Source organism: Cyanistes caeruleus, chromosome 2 (assembly GCF_971803275.1).
Source record: "Cyanistes caeruleus chromosome 2, bCyaCae1.hap1.1, whole genome shotgun sequence".
In the NCBI taxonomy this organism is placed as follows: Eukaryota; Metazoa; Chordata; class Aves; order Passeriformes; family Paridae; genus Cyanistes; species Cyanistes caeruleus.
The window spans coordinates 43,976,233-43,992,400 of record NC_141702.1 but is presented as its reverse complement, the minus strand read 5'-3'; the positions used below and the strand labels follow the sequence as shown (position 1 = coordinate 43,992,400).

The 16,168-nt window shown below is 38.0% G+C and overlaps 1 protein-coding gene across 5 annotated transcripts in view; it reads right to left on the bottom strand.

Moving 5' to 3' along the window:
* The window catches only part of CRYBG1 (crystallin beta-gamma domain containing 1), a 97,610-nt gene that overhangs the window by 5,648 nt on the left and 75,794 nt on the right, over positions 1–16,168 (bottom strand). For all 5 annotated transcript variants that reach the window (XM_086876708.1, XM_023923891.2, XM_086876709.1 and 2 more), the window contains 7 exons: positions 12,043–12,169; positions 11,837–11,869; positions 9,931–10,040; positions 9,579–9,708; positions 5,732–5,871; positions 3,317–3,440; positions 2,024–2,182 (listed from right to left, as the gene is read on the bottom strand). In XM_086876708.1, coding sequence (XP_086732834.1) covers positions 2,024–2,182; positions 3,317–3,440; positions 5,732–5,871; positions 9,579–9,708; positions 9,931–10,040; positions 11,837–11,869; positions 12,043–12,169 — 823 coding nt within the window. The remainder of the gene's footprint in view (positions 1–2,023; positions 2,183–3,316; positions 3,441–5,731; positions 5,872–9,578; positions 9,709–9,930; positions 10,041–11,836; positions 11,870–12,042; positions 12,170–16,168) is intronic.

Below are 16,168 nucleotides of genomic sequence, written 5' to 3'. Positions count from 1 at the left end.
ATGAACTTCACAGAGTATCACAGTAATATTTGCTTCTTTGTTCTACACTCTTCCTAGTCACTTGTATTACTTGATTCCAAACATCTGCAAATGTCTTTTTGGCTAAAAAAAGAACTGGCTAAAATTAAGCTTATTTCGAAAGAGTATTAAGGCTGTATTACTAAGTAACAGTCAATTTTTGTAGATAAACAGTGATTTTCAGCAGATCACCATAAACTGCGCCTTTTAACTACTGAATGCACTTCTGTGTCAGACTGAACACTCATTTGTCATTGTTGAAATGGCCCTGAATTATTTTTACAAGTACTTTTGAAAGCACTATTTATTGAAAAAGTCATACTTCTGACTATCATCATCTAGAATTAAAGTCGATTTAGTTGTGAAATTCTCTCTTGTGTCTGAAGTGTTCTCTAGTGGGACTAGGAAAACTCTCAGCTTCAATTCGGCCAGAACTTCACCTGTCTCCATGAAACTCATGAATAGTAAGGAGACCTGCATTCATATCTGTTTCTGAAAAGCAGAGTGATATTCATATCTTGCTTCCTGATTATCCCACATACTTAAAACAGCCCTGCCTTGAAAACCCCAGGCACAGCTCAAGGTCACATCTCATGACTCAGCCACTGAGATGACCCAAGCTTACAGAAGATGCATGTTCTTCCAGTGACCTCTGCCTGCCTCTGTGCAGGTAGCTACCCACCCCACAGCTCAGTTTTCTTCATGATATGTGGTAAAACCCAATATTTGGTTTGTGCAAAATGGATTTATTACCATTCACCAGAAATATGGCAGAGCTCTATACGAGTTCAGTCACTTAAGATTAATGTTGCCAGCTTGCACTGTGCACTAAGCTACCATACATAAATACAGCACAAGCTGTGTATTTTCTGTGCACAGAAAAATTGCTTTGTGAGATACAGAAAAAGGGGCAGAAACCAGAAGCATTTATCCAAAGCCATATAACACCACACTGTCTCAATATGAAAAGTTTCAGTGACATGTTTGAGAAGCACCTTCAAAAGAAAAGTCTTTTGTATGTCATATTAAAGCTTTTAGCTTACTTTGCATCATTTTCCTGTCTGCATAAATCCCTTTTACAACTGCATGTGTCCTGTAAACATGTCCAAACAATGCCTTAGCTTATTAACAGTAAGATTTTCCCCTCCAGCATAGATGACATAGTTATAAATGGCTCCTTTGAAGTTATACAATCCTATAGAAAAAGTTCACATGATTCTTTGCAGTCAAGCGGTTTAACAGTATTAAAGTAACTTAATTTTCTTTTGGCTGGCATCCCTACCTAAGACTGTTCATGCTTAAACATTACATGAACTGCGCATACCTCTGCTCACCTCAATGACAATTTGCACATGATTAGTTTTATGGACTGTGAGAAAAGTAGGACTTTATTTGGAAACTTGTACTTTCCACAGGAAACTTGTTGAGGAAAGAAAAAAGTATGGATTTAACAAATACAGGAATAACCAGAAGACAAACAAAAAATCCCCAAACAAAACAAAAACAAACAAAGCCCTACCCTAAATGGCTCAAAAGAGTGGGATTTTATCTTTAAGTTTGCCTAAATGCAGAAGAGGATATTGTCCAAGGGTGACTTTATAATGTTTGTATCTTTAATTGTCTATTTCCTCCCAGATTTTCCCTAAACCAGTACAAATACTATATTACACTAACTGTCCTACTGCAAGGTATGCATAGTTCAAAATATTATCAGGGTGTGTACTTTAAAAGAACTCCTCTGCTTTGATTCTTTTGCAATACTTTCTCTCAAAATTTCAATTATGTCAAAAAAGTATCATACAACTAATTTGTATCACCTGGAAAAGCCGAAGTTGATTAAAACAAAACAAAACCCACAACAACCAACTCCCTTCAGAAAGATTACATTATAGTTGAAACAGATTAAACCTATAGAATAAATGAAGATGCTGCAGTAGGAAATAAGTTCATAAAGCCCTACTACTGGTGAGGAAAAGAGAAAATGCACATTGAACTCAAACCTTACCCGACACCTTATGAATCCATCCTGATAAACCCAGATTTGATCATCTGAGTCTGTATCTTCTGCAACCTGTATCCTAAGGAGATTCAGATTATCTAGGTTTCCATCAGCTGACATGAATTTTCCTGTTTCCTTGTTTCGAAGCCTGAAGTACACACGTTTCTGCACAAAACAAAAGAACTCTTTAACCACAATCTCAGCAGAGAACACACCTTGCTCTGAGTTAACTTCAGAGAAGTTACTGTCAGTGCTGAACCCCAAACCTCCCTCTTTCTTTCTGAAAGTTTAACTTTTTTATTGGAGAATTTAATTCAGAAGCCCATAAACATCTGAATGAGACAAGCTGTGAGAACTCACCACTTTGCATGGAGTTTTAGGCTTTCCTATGCACTGAAATCAGCACACAGTGCAAAGCTAAAATTTTTTTAATTCAGAGCAAAACTAACTTCTCTCCACTAATTCCTTCTATAGATGCTCTTAGCTTTTATTAATGGTGCAATTGTGTGGCCTATTACACATGAACACTTGTTTTCAGAGAAGCTCTCAGCAGGGCAGTAAAAATGCATTATTCCTAGTTCTGCTTAAGGCTATACAAAGACAAAGCTATGGCAGCAACTAAATGCAGTTGGTTACAGGTACAAGTAACCTATGGATTAGAAAAAGCTATTTCTCCAATGAAATAAGGCTTAGCAAGAATCTCAGATGTTAAAGCTCCCAGGACTGCTGCACCATTGGACAAGATCATATGGTCTTTATTTAGAGAACAAAACAGAGGGGATGACAAGAATAAATTTTGTATTAGATTTGCAAATTATTCTGCCAAGTAATAAGCAGGGAGAGACTTTCCCTCTTAAATCAATAGAAAATCACTACTAACTGAAGTATTTTTTTTTAAAACTAATTTTCTTGTTTTTCCATAAATAATGCAGATAGTAGAGACAGTATGCCAGCAACCAGTGTGGGTGCTAGTTATGAAACAAAATCATTTATATATAGCAGTTATAGCCATTATTTATTAATGCTTAATTAATCCTTAAATACTGTCTTCTGTACTTTGGTTTAAAGGATGCTTAATGAACAGTTTAAGCACTGTAACTGCAAAGCCATGTAGCATATTCAAACAGCTTTTATTACACACAAAACTCCAGAGTGATTTCTCTACACAATTGCCAACGCTGAAGTTTGTACATGCCTGTGACAAGGCTGTAACGCTGTTTTCAACTGCATTAATATCTCCCCATCCCCATGACAAGATATAAATTAGTGCTTCATGAGCTCATGTCAGAGCCCACTCACCTGCAGTAAAGGTCTCAGAGAACCTATCTGACAAAAGCCACTGGCTTTATACCAGTCTGGAATTTCATTTGGTGTTAACAACATCTGACGTCCCCTGTAATTACTGTGTTCATAAATGATCCATCTATGAGGAGAAAAAATAAGACAACTTTTTAACTGCTGAATTCTGCTTTGGAATCAATAAATAAGTTTAATAGAAATCTGTCCCACAATGTAGTAGTGTTTAGCTTTGGAAAGCCAATGACTTTCTTTTTAACAGGCCTTGAAAAATAATAAAATAACATCCTGATTTAGATCAGCCACACTGAGATGGGTACATAGGAGTTGAAATTTTAGAGTCCTATTATTTAAAAATTGCAAGCTGAATGAAGCAAAGCATTTTCTTGGGAGAACCCTGCTTTTAAATGCCATTTGCTTTCAAGGAGGCACTGTGATTCATCAAGGAGAATAGATCTATATGCTATAAATGCTACATTGCTGCAGGTGCAGAACCAGCTGGTCTGTGTATCTGAATTTGGACAGGCCTGGTTCACATGAGAAAGAGCTACTATGGATGCAGACTGGAACAAGCAAATACCGGAAACTCCAACAGGATGAAGTTCTGTTGGGTATTTTGACAAAAGTTTTATTTCATAACATCTCTCTTCATTCCAAATACCTGCAAGGGGGATGGAGAAGAGACAGAGCAAGAGTGCACATAGAAAAAATTTGTTTAGCATTCCCTAACACGCATCCAGCTACACTTAAAATCACACATTGAGGGTAATCTGTCAGAACCCAACTTTTGATTTATCATTATTTTGATTTATCATTATTGGCACAGCCAGTGAATTATGTCTGGGCTTCAAAAAAGGCTGCCATACAGTGCAGTTTCTAGAGTTTTCTCAGTGATGGGCTGGGACTGTCCAATAGCCATGGGGGTTTGAGTACATGAGCACTCAATATGCTCGTTTTCAGGTTACGTCCTTGCTCTGACTGTTTTGTCTCCTCTGACTGTTTTGTCACTGGACTTCTTCATCCAGAAGCACACTCACTTTCATTTTGGTGCTTTTTCACTGCCTAATACACATATATCCCCAGGTATGAAATTAAGAGAATTATAAATAGAGGTCTCTTATCAAAGGAAGAGAAGATGACACCCTCTCCAACAAGGAGGCAGCAGGGGCAAGGGAAATGTAAACCCTGTATTTTGACATAATACAGTAGCCTACATTGCTGTAACAAAATCAGAATTTTCATAACATATTCTGTGTTTCCAGTGATCCACCAAAAAAAACCCCACATATATTCACTGGACAGGAAACACAAAATTCACAATTCCATTACTTGGAATCATGATATTGGCAAAGAAGTAACTTTGACTTCACGTTATGGAAAGTGAGAATCACTTGTGGTTATGGTGAAAGATACTAAAACCTTGGGAAGCTTCAGAATACGAACATGTACCTTTCCTTAAAAATTTTGTTTCAAAGTTCAGTTCAGTGTGCTAAGAAAACCCTTTGACCAGCTTATCCAGATGGGAAAAATGGTCTGCTCTACAGATTTGCATATTAGCAATCCACTTGAGGGCAGTCTTAAGCTACCCAACAGCTTATCTCTAGCACATGCCTTGGAAATTTACCTCTTCAAAATAATACATTTAAATGTAAAGCAACAGTAAAATGGATCTCTCATTAAAAACAAAAACAAAAAAATCACAAACTACAAAAACCACCAAAACTGGGGGCAAGTATCTTAGAGGTTAACAATGGGCTAAAAAACAAAAAGAGAATTTAACAGATCTGCAGGAATCCTAGAATATGGGACGGTAGCTTTAAAAATGCTCCCAAACAGCTTTTAAACTTCATCACGGACTACTTTTTACATTATTTCAAGGGTACATTTAGAGAACACAACTGCTTAAAAACACCTAGTAAATCTAACTGCTAGATACTCATCCAATTCCTGAAGTAAATGGGACTAAAATTACTAGTAACACCAAAAGAGGTGAGATCATGATCTGACTGTACCTCTGTGTCCATAGGAGAGGTTAAAGGATGACCATCAAGACTTACTAAAAAACATTTTGAACTTATGACACAGATCACAAAACAAATTATTTTTTTACGACTGAGACCCAAACCAAGAGCAAAGAAGTTGTTTTTAAGAATGCTATCCAATTATTAAAATATGGCATGAGAGAGACATGAGTTTCCTTGTGAGCTTTATTCAAATTAATTTCAAATCCTAGCACAGGACATGAGTCAGTGATAATATATTGTTGAGACAGAATATGAAAATGCTCTGTAAGACAAAATGGCATTAATGCACTACACACATTATGAAATTCTAATTTTACATTCTGTGGTTCCATTACACCTGTAAAGTTGAATAAGTACTTCATTTTAAAGAATCAAAAATTGATTTTAAACTTACATGCCACCAAGGACTTGAACTGAAGCTATTCGAGGATTGTATCCCAGGAACTGAAGATTTAAGATTTCTGTACTGAACTCGATTTTCTTTCCTTGGAAACCCATCTTTTCGAAAAGAGCTATGCAGGGCTCAGACAGCTCCTGCAAAAGGAAGGTAAGTGCTTTTATAGGATGTTGGAACTCTAGATGGTGACTGTGCAGATCAGTACTCCACATACCCCTTTTATTTTAGAGGTTTCTTCTTGATTGTTTAAGATCAAAAACCCTTAGTGTTTCTGCTCTTCAACTCTACTTAAAGCTGAAAAGTGATAAAAAGCCCTTATACAAAATACACGAGGGATCTTCTCGCATGGAACATAAAATTTCCTTATCTTCAGGCACAAAGACCTCTGTGGCTGATTCTTGTACAATACTTTAAGTATGTCTTAAAATACGTTTTAATCAATGCCGTATCTCTCTTCCATTGCACTAACCCCCACTCGTGGGAATTTTCATACAAAGAGCTGAACAGACAGTAAGATAAATATTTATTTCTACAGCTTCAAATGATGACAGCCTCATCAGCACTGCTTATCACTTATTGCATTAATTTTTAACTTTTACTGTAGGTTACAGCAACTTCAATTCTGACTAGACAAAAGATTCAAGTTTCATGCTACTGAGATAAAATTCACAACAAGTGAAAATTATAACATCTGAATCCTCAAAACTGTTGTGGAAAAATGATTCTTCTCCTTCTCTGTCAAAATGCTCCAGGTCACAGAGGGATTCTGCCCACATGAAGCTCTCTGCAACACTGAATCCAATTTGAATGTCTTCTGGAAAAGGAACCTTGGACTCTTTTCTGGGGGCAAGGTATCTATCGTGGACTGAAAATAGCCTGTCATATTGAAGGCCTTCCTGTGGAAGCTGGGAGGTAGGGTTTGAAATTCCCCAGGGTAAAGTCAATTAAGCCTGAGTGCCCTGGTGTTACAGTGTACACTCATAGACAGAAATGACACTGCCACTCCCTTTCTCACCAGTCTTCCAGCCAACAACTGCATAAAACCAATGCCACAGCCAGAAATGCTCCTTCCTTCTGGCATGTGCTCAGCACACTCACAGATCAACTGGACTGGGAACGCCTGACATGACGCAAAGTCTCGACAGACTCCCATCTGGCCTCAGGCATGGAAACAGGCCCTCCAAGGCAGAGCTGGCTTCATGCATGCGTGGCAGCTCATATATGCATGCTTCCATGTGAATTTATTAGGCAAGACCTCCCATCTACCAATTTCTAGACAGTGCTTAAATTCCTCTTTAATCTTCCTTTAGATGTTTAAGGCCTCAGATGACAGCATTGCATGAGCGTCACCATCACCTGCACAGCAGTCCAGCTTATCACACAGCAGCTGAGCTGTGCTTCCTGATGGCACACATGCTGCTAGGCTGTGGAAAATGCCAGGAGAGGCCTTTCCACTTTACTCCACAACCAGAGCATGCTCAGCCCCACCAGGAAATGCAACACCAGTTAGACTGTCATGTGTCACCATGGGTAAAGAGCCCAACAGGACCAGTCACACTGTGATGATGTCTCAGTGCCTCTGAACTCTGAGCCTTTTTACAGACTGGCACCTCTGGCTTCCTCTGAGACATGCAACATCTCAGGCAACAGCCTTTCAGCCTCTTGCAATGCTTTAGAAATAATCTTCTTGCAAAGAAAACAGAAATAGAAAAGGAAATCCTCCGATTTTCTGCCACACCTTACGCTGGGCATTTTTTTTTGATTCAGCAGCAACAATGTTATATAAAACAGCAAGAAGTGCAAGGTCAGCACATGAATTTTCTTTCAGTACTTCTCGCATACTGCACTGTACCAGGCTGGTGTTCCTGCATATCTACATTTAGTTATTTCACAGACTTTCTCATTAAAAAGTAATTTCAGATGACTGTTCAAGTATAAACCACATTCTCAGCTGGGTTTTATGGTATGCTTAGGAAGAAGAACATGTGTCAAATTCAAGAAGGAAAAATGCTATTTTCTATCTACAGCACAACCATGTGGAGCATGCAAAGCAAGCACAACCAAGATATAGTGGAATCTAACCCCCAAAAACCCTTGTGCTTATAAACAGCCCTTAATATAGTTTTTTAAGTTCCCTTATTTTAAAAAGTCCTTTTAGCTTTCACTTGCAAGTGTATCAAATATCCCTTTATTTTCCTTTTTTTATGGTCCCTTACAAAATGATCCTTGCAAAGGGGGTTCAACTGGATAAAACAGTAATATGACATTAAAATAGCAAAGGTGCTTCTTGTATAGAAATGTCATAAAAAATCCTGAGAAAAGTTACAGATGGTGGGGAGGAATTAAGATTGGCACTGACAAAATACAGTCCCAAAATAAGTCTGACGAGTGAAACCAGGAGCTAAAATAATAAGGTTCAAGCTTTTGGAAAATCATGAAAAACGAACAATATAAGTAGTTAGAAACAATCATTCTTTCTATTCTGGTTTGCTAATAAACCAATGAGCAAAATAACCCATTCTCCTCTTCTCTGCAGCTAGGGAGCCTCTGAAGAAGGAAGCAGCAGCACATGATTTTCAGACAGATGCAGCTCTGTGCTGTTGTCTGAAGTGTGATAAAACATAGGACTAGAACAAGTTTCACAAGTGTCAAGAAGCACAGAACTGGAATTTCTGTTTTAACACAACAGTCTCTGACACAAATAGTAAATCTTTTTAAAGTAAGCTGATCCTTCCAGCTTGAAACAAGCATTTTAAACCTAGGAACTACTGACATGTACTGAAAAGCTTATTTTTCATGGTGGTCACCCAACCAAGCTTGGCTAGAAACGATTATATTGTTTTTAATAGGATCTGTCTACTAGACAGTCAAAGAGTTCAGAAGGCAGATGAACTTGCTGCAGTTGTCAAAATTCTCCATCAAAATTCTCCAGAGCCATGAAAGAGGATGACATATTTTAGCTCTCCTTCAACACAGGCTACACCACTACCAAGTTATCAAAATTACAGTGGAGTGCAATAAAGTTGCCAAATTCAAAGAAGAGATTCAATAGTGAACTCCTCCTTTTTTAAAATTAGTGCCATCTCATGTTGCCATAAGTTCCTGGAATCTTGACCACATTTTGCTAGTAATTACTTTAATCTTTAAAGATACCTGCAGGTTCCATTAGTGATCCGTCATAATGATTGGTTATAAGCTTGAGCAAACTCCTTCCTGGCCACTGATGAGTTACAAAATATGTAAATGTAGTTTAGTTTGTATCCACCACACATAACAACGCTGCCTGATTTTGCCAAATAGTATTGGGTGTTGCTTTATCTTATCTAGAATGGTGCATTATTTTGTGATTAACTCAAATTCCATTGTCCTGATGATAGCAACAGTGCCTTATAATTACATGTGTTTTATGCAAAGCTGCTTAATTAAGCATGCTTTTTAAATATGCATCAAAAACAAGGTCCACGGTACAGATATTTCTTCACACTGTCCTACCACTTTCTCAACCCATTCTAAATGGTCTCTCCTACTGGGAAATAGGCTTGACTCTTTACAGAAGTTCTTTTAGTAGCTGTTATCAAGAACAGGCATCCCAGGCAGTTGCTTCTGTAACATCTTCTCTTTTACAAAAACAGCACGGAGGTCAAGAAGACTAACTGCAGCTATGACATTTAACTGCTACTGCACAGAAAAAAACCCAAACAAACAAGCAATGCCTGCCCCCCCCTGCCCCCAACCCAAACCTTCCTCTGTTGTATGTGTGCCCTAGAATTTTTACTGTTGCAAAAAATGGGGAATCATCACCGCCTACTTATCTTCATAATATTTCTAATAGGTTTGTACTTACAATATTTATGATCCGTAAAGATTTTAAAACTGCTTGGGGTGAGCAACCCATTGCTGTGAGATCAGGATAGATCCCTTCTTCCAACACATACTGGTTACCAGCAAATTCCTCCTGGTCATACACTATGCAGCTGCAGAAAGAAGGAGAAGTTTCCTCTTAAGACATCTGTGCCAATAAAATGCAGATGCATTATTTGCAATGTTTTTTCCTGAAAGATTGATGTGCCAACGTCAAAGCGTTGTTCTCTGTAAATCCCCATATGTGAAATCACCTCATGTGTTAGAAAGCTGGTTGCTTTTCTAAAACTTCTACCATTTTAGTGATTTTGCAGTATTCATTCAATATAACTTACCTGCCATCTAAAATTTTTGAAGACTTCACAGCAAATGAATCAATACATCTTGTGTTTTTTTCAAATATTTGGCAGTTACCCTTGAATTCAGGCTCTGAAAATAACTGGACCTTTAAAAAGTTATAAACATATTTAAGGAAATTCATTCTTCTACCTTCAGTTACATCTCTACCATTAATTCTATAATTAGATAAAACATACTTAAAACACCCAGACTTCCTTGGTCATCTATGTTTGTCACCTCTTCAGTGTTACAATCCTTGCTCAAGAGAGCAAAGTAACAATTCCAAAAATTACTTCTGGCTGTAAATCACGTAGTGACATACAAAATAATTAAAACAACACAAGTATAGCTCCTTGGTCTGTCTGCTGGGTAAGATGTTTAAATTCCCACTCAATGGCCAGAATAGGCACACATTTATTACAGGGCCATAGAGTTTTATATTATCAATCTGCTTAATCTCTAAAATATCCAAGATATAACATATCTTTCAGTATATGAAAACTCTCTCAGAACACTAATGGTGCATAATCCTGGCAAAGGACTCAGCATGCCAAGAAGCATGGTATATTCCCAGGGTAGATGGGTTTTATGAGCCTGTTACAGCTATAGACACAGTCTCGTGTTGGTTCTTTCTCTGCTCCAAGGATAAGAGAGAATACAACCCCCAGAGTCTTTTGCCCTTTAAAAAAAAACAAAAAAAAACAAGAGAAAAACTTTCTAAGCAGCAAACTTGCTAATTTGGCTGGAGGATAATTAGCTGTGATCACACAGAAGTCATTCACATTACAACATGCCTACCAGCTTTATTCACTCTTAATAGAGATAGGAGTGTGGGCAGGTACAGCATTCTCCAGAGAGGAACACGCTGACAATGGATGTAGTCTCTTGGCTGCAAGCCACTACTTTGTTTCCTTGGGATAAGGTCTTCCTTAGGGTCTTAATAGGCACATAATGCAAAGATGCTAATAATTTTTCATGCACACAGCTGAAAATAAGCAGCTTTGATATTTTTATTCTGCATAGTTTATGCATTATCCCTATGCAGGAGATTCCACTGAAGCGTGCTACTAACCAGGAGTAGCAAACCAGGACAGCTAAGAATTGTCTACTTAGTTTTTAGGGCTGTGATATACTTACCACTTTGACTGAAATGAAAATAAAAATAACTTTGTACAGGGACAAACCTGAAGAGGTTCAGAATTAAGAAGGATGAAAAAAGCTGCCTATTAGCCTCACTGTCAAAACTACATATTAGTACTTGCACTAAGGAGACAATCCAATGTAGAAATATATTAACTCACTGAACAGACAAGTTCTCCCTGCCATTTCCTTTCCTTATGTTATTGACAAAGGTGGCATTAACTTTTAAGCACAACTCAGCAGTATTTGTGAGTGAACAACTCCCTTCAAGTGCAACCACTACTAGCAAAACTCTTAATCAAAGAAATAGGTTCAAAAGGAATTAAGTACTTAAGCCACTGGCTTAATGTACCAAGAACAGTATCTACACTGTCATGCTCTCACCAAGAACACCTCTGTTGTAGAGCCCTCTCCTCAGCAACAGACTCCAGGTCCTGTACCTCTGCATAGAGGGCTGTGAGCTCCAGCTCCTAAGAACAATCACTGATACCCCAAAACCCCTCACTTGCTGAACCAAGACATTGCCAGTGCCATAAGAAAGTTCTGATGGCAATTGTGTATTAAATCCCACCTTCCTTGGGTCTTCATGTGCCTTACTCAAAAGGTTTGGAAAATAACCTTCCTCCACCTGCAGTTTTCACTCTTTGTCTGACTAGTCAGCCATCTATGCAAATTCCTGAGTGTTCCACTTGACAAACAGCCACTTCTTTATTTACATGTTACAGACACGACACAGTTTGTGTGCTTAGAGAAGTATCTTACCTTGACTTTACTCCTTTCGTTTCCAACAATATCCTGCAAAAGTTTTGTGGGGAAAAAAAGGAAAAATATTTTCAACGGTGATAAAAGAGCATACAAAATTTATTATTAATTATCATTTAAATAATGTAAGTAAACTGAATTTAAAAAAGTAGAGTTCCAAATACTTCAGAGAAACTTGCAGAACACATATAAAATAAGCTCCTTACCATAACAATTGGTTGAACTGAAGAGATTTTGCAATTCTTTCCCCCCCATGCCTCAATGCTGGGATACAGCCCTTTAGCCAGTATATACTGCTCCCCTGTAAATTCAGGATTCTCATAAGCCACCCATCTAAAAGAGAAAGAAGGTGAGGGTGGTTGGTAGAAGTCACACTACTTTTCCAAAATACAGATGTGTATATTCATTACTGTCTTAAACAAACCAGTGTATCTGACAGTGCAAACCCCATGCAAATTTTCCTACCTTCTTGCAGTATGTTGATACAAATCAGAGTGAATTAGCTAAAGCAAACCACAAGTTCAGACACATCACCTGCCACATATCCTAAAAGTTATCTACAGTAAGAATATTTCAAGATGTTTTACAATTCTATTATTTTACCAAGGTCAAGCTCTTCTCTAAAAAAAACAAAAACCACAAAACCAAAAACACCGGTCAGATACCAGAATAGAACTTTTTCAACAAAACTAACTTTCAGAATAATCTGGGCAGTAAATGTAGCAATAATGACTTTTAATATTGCCTGTAGCTACGACTCAGTTGTGTTTAAGCAAATACACATCCCAACAGGATGCTGAGCTGCAACAACAAGCATATATGCTAAGCAGAGGAGACTGTTCCCTGCTAGGAATCAGAGAGAGTAAGAAGATCCTTGAAAGTCAAGCATTAAAACCACCAAAAATTCGACCAGATCAATGTATTTAAATGCTAAGCTGTTATTGTAACTACTCACTTGGACCTCATGCTTGACATAGGCCACAAACTCGGAGATCTGCATCAAGCCTTCGGTCAGAATCAGTTAGAATATGCCTTTTTGAAAGACTTTCAACTTTTGAGATGATACACACTACGTATAGGAAAAGCAACCAAATCACTGCATATAACTCTCTGATGTCCAATTATTCCTGCAGCACTTTAGGTCAAATCTTAAATACCTGCTATCACTTAGTCTTGCTAAGCATATTTTACTACACTCAATAAATCTTCTGTTATAGGGTTCTTATAACCCTGGTTCCACACTGAAAGCCCAAACAGAGCACTTCCTGCACGTATATTACCTTTCATTTTGTGATAACCTGCAGAACTTGCCTTGCCTTTCACTGTTACACTTCCCAAATTTTCCCACACTTACACTCTGACTTTTTTTTTTCTGTTTGGTTGTTTTCTGAATGCCCATATGAGAACAGACCACAGTAGCAGCTGTGTTTCATTCATTATATTTAGGCAGGAATCAGGACATCTTGCTGGTTCCTGATTCTACAAGAAAAACTTCTACACATAGTCAACCTGCCTTTAATTTTAGCCACTGTGGCACATAATGAATGTATGCTAGGTTATGACAAAATCTACTTTCAGTGGGCTCAGAAACCTACTGAGTTTCTACACTAACAAAAATTTCATATCATAAAGCAGCAAAATGATACAGGTCTTAAAATATGCAAGGGAAGACAACTCTCAACATCAGAATCCCCCATTAATTTTTTATGTGTGTCGATCAATTGGATTCTACTAAGCTGCAGTTTTATTCCACGTACAAATGCCAGAGTCTCTGCAGACACAAGAATTGGGATAACCTCAAACCGAAATAAAGATGCATCAACATGTATGTGCCAAGAGTATGAACTTTGTTTTATGTGTCCATGGCAAACACTTAAACAGTGATTCACATATATCACTATTCACGCATCTCTTGGTTTGCCTCAGATATAATCAATTATTCCAACTTGTTACGCACTAATTACTTACGGCATATTTCAAGGCCCATTTCAAAATCACCTCAGAGTAATTCATCAAAGAGACATTGGTATGTACAATAAATTGGGCAGAGAGTTCAAGTGTCTCAGATGTGTCTATACCTGTATACCACATATACCAAAAGCAGTGAAAATGAGGTTTCCTTAAACAATTTGTTCAGCAGGAATTCATTAGATTTTTCAATGCACAAGTACCAGGACGCAGCTATGGTGCACGGTAGTTTTACTTAATTGAGATGTATGCAAACAAATGTTTCTGATATAAAGTTAGCTGTAAGACATGTCAGCATCCTCCCAAGAATCCCTTGACAGCATTTATTTAGTTTCCCCTGTCTAAAAACAAGCCTGAATGCAGAAGTAATCAACAAATCTCACTTGCACATGTTTACATTTAAATAAATGGGATTTAAATAACTAAGTGCCACTCTTCCATGCAAGTCAGCCCATGCAGTTTGACAGTTCCTAGAGTCAGGGCTTAATGGTGACATACTTGTGCTTTTCCATTCAGAAGCCCATATAAGCTGCTGAAAGTAGTAATAACATCATCAAGGACAGGCAGCTGAATTCAGTACCAGCTAAACCTGTCAGACCTCAAGATTATCCCTAGGAAGGTGCATTGCCTTAATCCAAGTTCTGATTTAACATAAAGGCCTGGAGAGCAAGACACTGCCTCCACAGCTGAGCAAGAGAGCCACATTCCAGCTGCCAGGCACAACAAAAACTGAAGTGCAGCTCTGCAGCATGGCAGCAACCATCCTGCCCCACAGGGAGTGAGCTCTCCTAACACAACAGATTTTGTAACCCCCAGACGTACAAACTGCCTTGGTGAGGCTGAGCAACAGCTCCATCCCAGGCTTCTGGCAGGAGGGTGCTGGAGACCTTTATCCCTGGGCACCGTCCATGCCCCCGAAACCAGAAGTAGCATAAAGCATTGATTATATACTGTTAGTACTATTACACACAGAGAATCTTTCTCCAAAAACCTCTACATGTGACATCTAGGAAGTGCAACTCCAAACAGGGTCTGAAAGTACAGCCAAGAAAATAATCCATACATGGATAACTCGCCAAAAATCAGATTTCCCCTTAGTTAGCCCAGGACTCACCTTGTCTAACTTTAGGAGGGAGGTCAGAAAGTTAACTGGCACTTGCAGATTTGTACCATGATTAATAGATAGGGTGAGGTAATAAAATTCTATTTATAGGAAAGAGATAAAATGGGCTCATCATGCTATTTTGTGACTGTGACTCTTAGTATCCCAGGGATCTGCGAGCTTTAATTTTGTGACTCCTTGAAAGATTTCTTCCTGAACATCAGTTCAGATATACAGAGAAGTTAAAGCTTTGTTTGAAGTGTTCTCCAATGGGGTAACCAGGGGTACTTGCCCTTTTCAGCTCCCAGTGGTGGTTTGTTCTTGTACCTTGTGTCTCCAGGTTCACTCATATTATACCTTCCTGAGTGCATCCAGGTTAAATTTACTGTCTCTGGTTTCTGTATACGAACTGCTCATTACCTAATTATTTCCTTAATATCACTCACTATCCATACGTACTCTAGAAGCAACCCAATCTACACTGTGGATTAATTACTTGAAAACTAGGGGAAAACCAGGCTGATAATACGACCACAGTAAACAGATGACTACATGAAATAAACAAATCTGGGAAAATTCTTCCAGCAAGTTCAAAAGGAATCAACAAAAAGACTAGATCTTCTTCAGGGGTTCTGGCAAAAGTTTGATGTGTTTATGGATAAAGAAAAGGCACATTTCAAACATGCAGTTCCTGTGATTTTGATCACTATTCAATGAAAGCCTGAAGAAGTTTTTAAGTAGAGGGGAAATCAAAATACTACAACACTTGATTTTAGTACTTGCTTGAACTTGTTAAGGGTGTTACCTGTTGCTAGTAAATAGTTCCGTTTTCCACCATTTCAAATTCTGCCAGTTTGGAAGTAAAGATCAAACCTTACTTAAAAGAAGAAAGCCCCCTCCTGTTTTCAAGCAGCCTGGATTGCTTTCTCCCACTCTAATGGTAGAAAACTAATTTTTTCATTTTATGTTTGGCTAGTCTCCAAAAAATGCACAAGAGCAAAACATTTTCATTTTTAAAGAAGTAAATTTTCATTTTTCAAGAAGTCAATCCTCATCTCCCTATGAAATATTTTTCAGGATGTCTTTACAATGGATTTAGCAAAGACACGAAAATACTGCTTGGAAACATGTTTAGAAACATTTAGAAATTTAGAAATTTTAATGCATCTAGTGCTGAATTACTCCAAAACGGAATAGTCACTCTCTAAATGCAGAGCTGGGCTGTCTCAGCAATACAGTTTAAAGCTGCAGTTGAGCTCAGA